Below are 9,988 nucleotides of genomic sequence, written 5' to 3'. Positions count from 1 at the left end.
AGATATAATTTTAAAAATATATCAGGCAGACAGTAGGAAAACAATAAAAAATAATACAAATTCCAAGTTTATTCATTCTAAGAACACCACTTAATTAGATGTAACAGTTGTCCTTTGTTAAAATGGTAATAAAAATAGAAGTTTCCTGCCACAGATATGGAAAAGACTCAAATAGGTCTGCAAAAGTATTTATATATATTTGGTATGAGATATCAAGCTTCATGGAAATCTTTTTATTTTTATTTTCATTTTTATTTATTTAGCTACTTATTTATTTTTGTAGCTGTTGCAGACACAATGGAATACAAGTGTGCCTTTTTAATGAGTAGTTGGGGTCTACAGCTCTATATTAAACTTTATAATGTAAAAAAAATCAAGATTAACAGCTCAAATGTATGCTTTCTGTAGGTTTTAAACAAAGCTGTAGGCTTTTTTGCTTGAAACCAGTCCTCTGATTCAACTTAATCCATAAACGATAAACTCGACCCCTGATACCGAAGAGCTCAATTTTTCTGMAATGTAAATAAAGGCCATCTGCTTCGATATGTAAACAGCAGGTTGGCTCCACCTATCAGGGCGTATCTTACAACTTGACCCCGCCCTCTTTACCTCCCATCTCTGCTCCTATTGGCTAAGATCGTAGGGCTGCTCACGTTCCTGCTCGACTGTCACCGCCTACCGGACGCTGGCACCGCCTACGGGATCGAGGACAAAAACAATCGGCGTCCGTCTGCCAGAGCAATACAAACACGAGGACCCGCAGCAGTTTTAGGTGTTTAATCTCTTATCTCGACAAGGACGGCGCCAAGAGAGAAATATGGTGTCTCCGGTAACCGTGGTGAGTGTCAGCATCAAACCGGCGTTTGAAACAAATAGCGCCAATTTAGCTAGTTACATGTTAACTACACTTCCGAGGACATTCTCGGTGTGTTGTTTTATTTTTACATGTCACATATCGACAGCCTCCTGTCACTGTGTCAGGCTATGTTTTCGTTATTATTCACAAATTGTCATACTTTGTGTCGGAAGGAGAACAGCGCATGCTCACTGACACATTATTGAATTGCTGGTAAATAATGCGGCGCGTTCATAAAAAAAAATAAAATAAAATAAAAGCTGCACTCGGTGCTCCCGGGGCATTTGTTACGTTGCTTTATCGTCATGCATTTTGTTTCTGTTTGGAGCTTGAAACACAACACAGGAACTTTTCGTGTGTGTGTCTGTCTGCTCCTTCCTGTGTCTCGGTTCTTTTCACGCACGGGATCCAGATAACAACCCCTGGCCAAAAAAAAAAAGAAAAAAAAGAAACGAAAAGAAAGAAGAAAATATATCACGTGACAACCCCCCACCCCCACTCACTTTTTTCTTTTTCTGTATCCTCTAGCGACGCATGCGCAGAGCAGATTCTGGTTTTCCTCTCATCTGCGAAGCTTTATATAGATTATTTGTCCTGTGCATTAGCTTCATTAACCATCAAAATACCCATTTTGGCAGGCAGTTATTAAAGCTGCATGAATCATTTAAGTGATCCTTTGTGAAAGCTGCTGTGAGACATGTTCTGTATTTGTAAGGGAGGCTGGAAGGATGGGGGGAGTGTGGTGAAATAGTGATCTGAGAGGAGCCAGTGTGGAAGAATGCTGCCACACAGACTGGTTGCCTCAGTGATGAGGATGCTGGGCAGGTCCAGGATTTGTGCGTGTATATTCAGGACATCGGGGCTGCAGGGTAAAAAGCATGTAAAGGTCATATGAAGACTTTACAACTGTTTTATTTCCCCTCTTWAAAAARGGGGGCWAAAAAGTGAGCAATACCTTTTGCCCATCTCTGTGTGTTTATGTCTGTCATCCACCTTAGCCAACACAAAATAGCTACAACCTAGTCACTTGTGTCCATATTTAGTTTTAAGTGGTAGTAGCTGAGAGTCATTTGCAGAGGACATCTCGTATGAGATCGTGCACGCTTTTTTTTTAGGTTTGACCAAAACAGCCATGACTTTGTCATTCCTCTGCGTAAGATGATATTAGTTTAAACCTCTGGAATGAAAGGCAGCAGGCAACGTTCATTCCTTCAAGAAACGCTTGATCTTAAAGGGGACGTATCATGCAAAATCTGGGTTTTTTTAAGCTGTTAAATGCATTTTTGTTGAGTCCTTGGAGTCTCTAAGAGGCTGAGGAGGAACTCAGACCAAAGCGTTGCAATTCCACTTTATGTAGACCCCAACTGAACGATTAAAATGTGAAAAAGAAGGATTTAAAAGCATCATACTTTGTGATACCCTTCATGGGGGTCCTGTAAAATAATTGGCCGTGTTTTTTAGGGCTGTGTATTGGCAAGAATTTGGTGATACGATACATATCATGACAGAGGGGTCACGATACGAWATATCCCGATATATTGCGATACTGTAAGCAAGGCGATATATCGCGATATATTGCGATTTTTTTGTCCAAAAAATTCTATTAAATAAAAACCTCTTACAGGGGAAAAAAATGAAAAAACAAAATTCATTGTCTCAGAAAATTGTAATATTACATAGACATACTTTTGATACATTTAGCTGTGTTCTGCTTTGTATGTGTTTTATTTTATTTGTTTCATATTTTTTATTTCATCCATGTTTTCAATTATTAGACTAAAGTTGACAATAAATAGTTTACAATTTACAAAATGGTCACCCAAGAATAGCCTTTACCTAAAGAGGTAGAGTAGCCAAATGGCTGGCTCACTGCTGCCAACTAGTGGTCAGAGGCTGAACTACAACATAAAAATGAACGGCTGGCAGGTAAGTTGACATTTTAAACCTTAATAAAAAAAATCGATACAGGGCTTTAGAATATCGATACAGTCTCGGGAAATTGGTAAACTCTGAAACTGGCAGGATAAATATTTTTGTTCACCGGTGTTTGCTGTGGCACAGACTGCTTATGTTAATAAAATTCCATACCACTGCAGACTTTTACATTTATTAAAGTATCTAAGTAGTTTACTGYAATGTTCCTTTAGTGAAAAACATTTATCTCTGCAGATGACCTAAATTTATCCTTGGGTTAATGCAGCTGGGAGGTTTTGTTTGGTGCTACATGAAACTGCTGTTGTCATATGACCAACATGGTAGCTGTGTCTGCCTGGACCGTGCTTATGTTACAGCGTTCTTCCACCTGGTTGGGTACGCAAGCCTTTACGGGTCTTTAAATATTTCTGGGTGTCGTGTTTCAGACCCACAGTGGATGAATAGTTGTGCTCTTAGCTGTATTRTGTTTGACTACTTAGAATGAGAATRAATCTTTTTTTAATGTCTGGATAAATATGTAGCGCAGTGTGGCTACAAGAACTWAACATGCTGGAAAATGGCTTTGCTGAAAATATTTGGACTTGAAAGAAATGAGGTCACTCCGTCTTGTTGTTCACTTCAACAAAATGGGTTTGCTTTAGCCATGCAGCCAATCATTAACTTTATTATGGTTTAATAGGCGTTTACAGCGAGGAAAATGTGACGAGGAACATTGCAAACAAACTTTATTTGCCATGTCGTCCAGCCGGCAGCTAACTGATAACAAAGTGATTCATTTTTCCACCTCTCAGATACTGTGTTCTCTTTCTTTACTCTGGGGACGGTGGACTGAGGTCCTACTGAGCTGCCACTCTGTACATCCTGTCCTGTTCTCTGAGTTGGAGAGTGAGGCTGACCCTGAGAGAGAGAAAACACTACAGAAGAGCAGATTAGGATTTAGGCCTTAATTGTTTTTTTTAACAAACAATCATCTGCTGTCTTGTTTTTAATTTATTTTCTCTTAATGAAACATAGGAACCGTGACTGTTGCTTACAGGGTTCATGCCGTGTCTTAAAAAGTCWAAAAATGTCTAAAATATGAAAATCAAAATTTTAGGCCTAAAAAAGTTTTTAAAATACCCAGATTTTCATCCAAGGTCTTAAATTTAACTTTGTCATGCCTTAATTTTTTTTAATTTCGATCATTCCCAAGAAGTGTTGGCTGCATAAATAAACAGCAAAAAGTGCCACAATCAGAGGTCGACTGGATCTGTCTTTTTGAAGGGCTTAATTTCCTATCGGTCATGGTTAAACTACAAAGTCCTGTGATAACTGCAGGCAAAAATTGGCACAGTTTCCTTTTGTTTTCAACCTCTTTGCTGCTACAACCCCTTACTTACAGTTAGTTCACCCACCCAAAAAACAAAGAAGTTCAGTCATGTCCACTGCTTGTCGTTTAAACATGGAAAGTGTGTTTTCAATGAGACTTGACTGGATGTCAGTGATTTTTTCACTTTGGAATTGCTCCACAGCAGTCCGTATGAAGGTCTCATAGATGTGAACATTTGATTAAAAATAATTTGGTGTTCTAAATTAGATATTCTTTTATAGCTAAATTGGTAGCAATAAAAGGTTTCTATGTTAAAATTTCTGGGACCATTTGAATGTTTCTGTTAACGCGTCAGATTGGTCTTAAATGTCATTCCTAATGGTCTTAAAAGGTAAAAGGTCTTAAATTTAACTTACTGAAACCTGCATGAACCCTGCTGGTTAGTGATGTGACAATTAACAGCAGTAATAATCAAACGCAAAGTTAATATTTTCCTTATTGCTGCATCAAAACTAGTTTATAGGTTTATTAAAGTTAAGCAAATGAGAGAGATTAAGTCGATCTGACGGTTGAGTTTCCTGTTTGGTGGCAGGGAAGGAGGTTTCATCTCTTTGGGCAAACATCCAGGCCGGCTTCAGACCCCACTAGACGTAAAGTGATTGATGGTAGGAATGAAGAATAAAGCGATGAAGGTGGATCGGACTGCATAAAGTTGGATCTAATTGAATCGGACAAGCCTTGGGCGCGCAGCGTGAAGCCATCCTGAAAGGAGTTGAGTTAAGTGAAAGTGATGGCAAGAGGTGAGGAGGATCAGAGGGATGAAGGGGGGTAGGGGTGATGGATGAGTGGATGTGATGAGATATGGAAGAACCGATGAGGGGAATGGAGGGTGGATGTGAGAAAGGGTGAACCAGCCACAGGAAGGCTTGCCTGGTGAGATGAGGTTCAGGCGTAGCCTTTCTCCTACACCTGTTATGTTAAAACTTATGTTTTTAAATCATTCAGTGGGGTCTATATAAAGTGAAACTGCAATGCTTTGGTCTAAATTTCTCCTTACTGTAACTCCACAAGCCCCTCTTTCACCTTTTCTGAGGTGTGTCTCAAAGCAACTCGTTTTGAGGCTGTCTTTTGAAATCCAAAGGCAGCATTTCACATTATAAAGATACGGCACCAGGAGAGACTACACAGTACACAACAAAATGTATAAAAAAAGTGGATTTTGCTTAACTAACATAGGAGACAAAATAGCAAAACTAGTCCTGATGCATGTCAGTAATCCAGGTAGAAAAATCAAAAAGAAAAAAAATTGCGAAACTATCGGCACAACTTCTAAGAACACACTTGTGAAACAACATAAAATGGCAGCATAAAACACAGGAAATGATCAAAAGTTGTGGAAAAATCTGTGACTTTGTGTATTCATTTCTTAAAACATCCTCTTCATTTAGTTCTTTTTTGCAATAAGCCGTCACACTATCCTTAACCTGGCCTTCAGAGCAGATCTCGTGTCAAATATATCTTCTGAATACTATCTAGTAAAAGATACCCCATGTCTGCAGTGATGAACTTGAAATTCTAACAGTGCAACATGGAGTTGTTAGGATTTCTTGCAGCCATCTGTATGATAAACATAGTGGTGATAATGACCAGTGTCAGATGGTTGTCAGTGTTTTCTCCTCTGCTTGGTGCCCACTGGGCCTTAACATGATAGACAGGCTCAGCATGAACTCGCTAGAACAGTAAGGCAAAGTGCGTCGGTTCACATTATGAACGTTGCTTCAGTTTAGACCCAAATAAAAAAATTCCTCTCATGCTGCTGACGCAAGGAGAGAAATCTGACAGTGTTTTAAATGAAAACAGAAGCAGAACTCTCAAGGTTTTTTTTATTTCTTTCTCAATAAACATCACCAAACATGCATTTGTAAGGTTAATTTGACAGTTGGCTAAAGCTGGTTAAGGGGAAACAAATCACATTTTATGTTTGCAAAAAACAAATCTTTGAAAAAAAAAAAAGGCAGAGACGGTATTTATTTGTGTGAATCAAATGAGAAAATAGTCTTGTCAGAGGCCATTTGGGTTAATGTTTCAGGTTTCTTTTTAGTTTTAGAGGAACATTTTAAAAGGATTATATATTTTAAACATTCATCAAACCCACACTGGATGATTTCAGTTTGATTTTGAAGTCAGTTCATTATATTTACCATTCATCAATCCATTATCTTTTACCTGCTTCTTCCTTTCAGGGTAATGGGGGTCGCTGGTTCCCATCTCCAGCAGTCACYGTGGGAGGGGCAGGGGGGACACTCTGGATAGGTTGCAAGTCCATTCAGGGCCACATAGAGACAAACKAGACAAACAACCATTCACACTYACACCTAGGGATAATTTAGAGTTAYCAGTTAAACTAACGTTCATGTTTTTGGTCTATTTGTAGAMACTGGAATACCCGGAGAAAACTCACACATGCACAGAGAGAACATGTAAACCCTACCCGAGATTCATCTGGCAACCTTTTAGCTGGGAGGCTACAACTGAGCCGATGGCTTTGTCCAAAACGACAGGCCAGGTCCTCTGGAGGACCCAGACTGCCCTGTCGAGGTGGGCCGGGTCCTTGGTAGACTGGGAAGACCAGAAAAAAAGAGGCTGTGAATTTGGACGGTCTAGCCTCCCCTCCAACCTGGCGTACGTCATGTCACCTAGCAACCATGACGATGCTAAACAGAAGCAAAAATAGATCAAAATTAGAAAAATATCGATATATTAGCATTATTAATATCACAAAACAATAAAATTAACTTAAAGGGAACATTTGAAGAACTAATTGACCCGCTGTAGGTGCATGTTTATTTCGCGTTTTTTTATGATAAAAATAATATTTAAAAACATGTCCATACAAATGATAAAAGTATTAGAATTGCAACCGCTAAAATTTTTTAATTTTTTTATCGCCATATTTTTTTATTTAAAACATATTCTTTTCTCTTGCTTCGTCCACCATTACTAGCTTAAAAAAATCTCCGGTCGGCCGCAATGCATTATGGGATATGCTGGGCCGGAAAGGATCCATCAGACCAGTACTTCAAATCGGGGAAAAGGAAGGACATATTTGTCGGCCGCATCGGAGGAGTCTTCGGTTTGGGACGTCCTTCGTCACGGCGCTGTGACGTATGCGGCCGACGAATTCGGCCTTCGGAGGACCCAGCCTGCCGTTTTGGACACAGCCACTGTGCCGCTTTTGCTGTATATTTTTAGCACCAATTCTCAACAGATGGTAATCAGATTATAAATCCAATTCAAATCCAGATTTAAATCCAATTGCAGTCAATTCATTCATATAATTCAATACATTCACACAAAGTTCATTAGAATAYCAGTTAGTAAGCCTTATCTCTCTAAGGAAAACAGAACATTGCATTGAATCTTCAGATCCTGAGCAGCATGAAGGTGACAGTAGAAAGGATCGACCCCGCTCGACAGGAAGAAACCTCCAGCAGAACCAGGCTCAGGATGGGTGGCCTGGACTAGCAGAGATAGGAAAGAGAAAGACAAACAAACACAGACGAATTGGTTCAGGTAAGAAGAAGGAAAAAAAAGCGCAGGCTAATGACTGCAGTTATTGCATGTATAATCATGAAAAGTAGAAAAATTAAAGGTGGCAAAGGGAGGATTTGTGGTTAGTTTGTCCTCCAGCAGTTTAAGATTATAGCAGCAGAACCAAGAGACAGCTCAGGTAGATCTCAGCATGTTGTRGCTGAGAGTTACTTGTGTGTCAGATCCTTGTTGGTTTCCTGTTGTTCCTGTATCACATTTACACCAGACGGCTCAGATATGGTACTTCATTCTGTAATTCATAATGCCTTTCCTATTTTGTGTTCCTCTCCTCACCTCTACTTTACCCCCATGTCTTTCCACTCATAAATCTGTCAGCTAAATTAATTTACCTACAGGAGAAGAATGGCGAGCGTTTAATCTGCTCTTTCTGTACATATATCTTCCTGCTGCTCTTTTCCTTCTTTCTGTTACATTTGTTTCACGTTTGTCCTCTTTACCTTTCCACCAGTTATCTAAACTCCAGTGAACCCTCACTCAGTTCCTCCTCCCAGTTTAACCTTTTTCCCGTCTGCTGTTTTCCAAAGACTTTCTGTCAGAACCTTTGTTAGGTTGATTCTTTATGTGATTTCGTGCCCAACTCCTCAGGGCCTCGTCTATTTTCACAGAAATAAATCTGTCTGGTGGCACCGTAGGAAATTAGAACTTGAGCCTGGATAAGCTACACACTTCTCAATAACGTCAGTGAATAAGCAGAAGAGGAAAGAAAGAACAACATTTTGCAAATGTCTAAAGAAACAAAAGGTTACTTGGAATCAAAGCAACATTTTCTTTCCGCTTCCACAACATTTTTTTAGGCCACGAGACACGTGCTTGTCTACTGTCCATACACTGATGACCACACAAACCAACAGAYGTTTGCTCTTTGGTTTTAAGTTCATAATGTTCATTTGTGTTCTTCACAGATATGTCTGTAATTCATTTCTTGCACTCAGCCTTCAGATAAAATACCTTCTAACTGATGGTGAGCGACAGCAGCAATAGCTGCCATGACTCAGCTGATTATGTAAATGCTACATTTGTTTCCAGGTCAAAAGTGAAGGCCCTAAACTGGTGCCATTCTTCAAGTCGACGTGTGTATACTTCGTCCTGTGGCTGCCCACCTCGAGCCCGTCCTGGTTCAGTGCCCTCATCAAATGTCTGCCCATCTTCTGCTTGTGGGTATTCCTGCTGGCTCATGGATTCAGCTTCCTCTGTGATCACTCCAGCGCCCGTAAGATCCTGGCTGGACTGATCTTTTCAGCTCTGGGTGATGCCTTTCTTATCTGGCAGGAGCAGGGCTACTTTGTTCACGGTGAGGAGAAATAACACTAAATTATCACTGTAACTCCTGTATTATTTGACTATTTTTTAAAAAAAAACATAAGGATAACRATAATCAAAACGGTGGCACGGTTTTAAGAATTTTGGGTATAAAACCGTCAATCGTTTTGTATAATCTTCACAAAAGGCAGAAGAGATATTTTTAAATATTTACGTGATTTAATATTAAACTGTCCTAATCAATCCAAAATTAATGCAAGCAACAAGCCTGTTGCAAATCGGTGAGAAGAGGAATAACTAATCCAATGGTGATCTCTACTCTCAAATGATTGGACAATTGTTGTGGATTTATACAGAGATTCAGTGTTAATACTGTAGCCGAAAAAGAAGAAGGTTCAGTTGAAAGGCTGGCTGAAGGGTTGAGGCAGGGGCGGATCTACAGGGGGACAACTGCCCCCCCTGTTGTAGAGCCTTGCCCCAGCCCCACCCCCCAGCAGCCCTCATACTTTTATGTTTCTAAAACATTTGTAATTACTAAATGTTTTTTAGTTCAAAAGCCCAATACAACCTTTAAAGTAAATATTTGTTTACCAAAAACATATCATGTTAAATATAATCTGAGGCCCCTGAAAAGCTTAGTTACGGCCCTGCTTCAGCAGGCGGAACGTGTCACATTGAAGAGGCAGTCTCTCTGCTGCACAGTGGAGTCACTGAGCTTCCAACTTTCTGCAGGTAAAGTAAGTTTCTCTAGCTGATGTTTTAACACACAACAGTAAAGATAAGTTTGCAGTGAATGAAATACCTGCTAAAGTGTCCGACGTTCACGGTGTAATGACGACAGTGACTTAGCGTTAGCTTATTTCCATAGTTTTGCTTACAATAAGCAGGGTAACAGTTAATGAAAAGTTTAGAGATAAAAATAAGGTTTCAGGCTTGCTTTTTAGGGGCTGCAGTTTCACTGATGCCTTTATTTGACCAATATCATGACAATGAGGCACAATTAAACCACGTTACAT

General features: G+C 39.7%; 1 protein-coding gene across 1 annotated transcript in view; it reads left to right on the top strand.

Moving 5' to 3' along the window:
• The first annotated feature begins 717 nt into the window (after nt 1-717).
• The window catches only part of tmem86a (transmembrane protein 86A), an 11,606-nt gene continuing 2,335 nt past the window's right edge, over nt 718-9,988 (top strand). Inside the window, exons 1-2 of the mRNA XM_014005566.1 lie at nt 718-838; nt 8,739-9,003. Of these exons, the coding sequence (XP_013861020.1) occupies nt 818-838; nt 8,739-9,003 (286 nt within the window). The 5' untranslated portion in view covers nt 718-817. The remainder of the gene's footprint in view (nt 839-8,738; nt 9,004-9,988) is intronic.

Source organism: Austrofundulus limnaeus, unplaced genomic scaffold, assembly GCF_001266775.1.
Source record: "Austrofundulus limnaeus strain Quisiro unplaced genomic scaffold, Austrofundulus_limnaeus-1.0 Scaffold31, whole genome shotgun sequence".
Classification (NCBI taxonomy): domain Eukaryota; kingdom Metazoa; phylum Chordata; class Actinopteri; order Cyprinodontiformes; family Rivulidae; genus Austrofundulus; species Austrofundulus limnaeus.
Note: the sequence above shows the minus strand (reverse complement) of the source record. Positions and strands in the feature narration are given on the sequence as shown.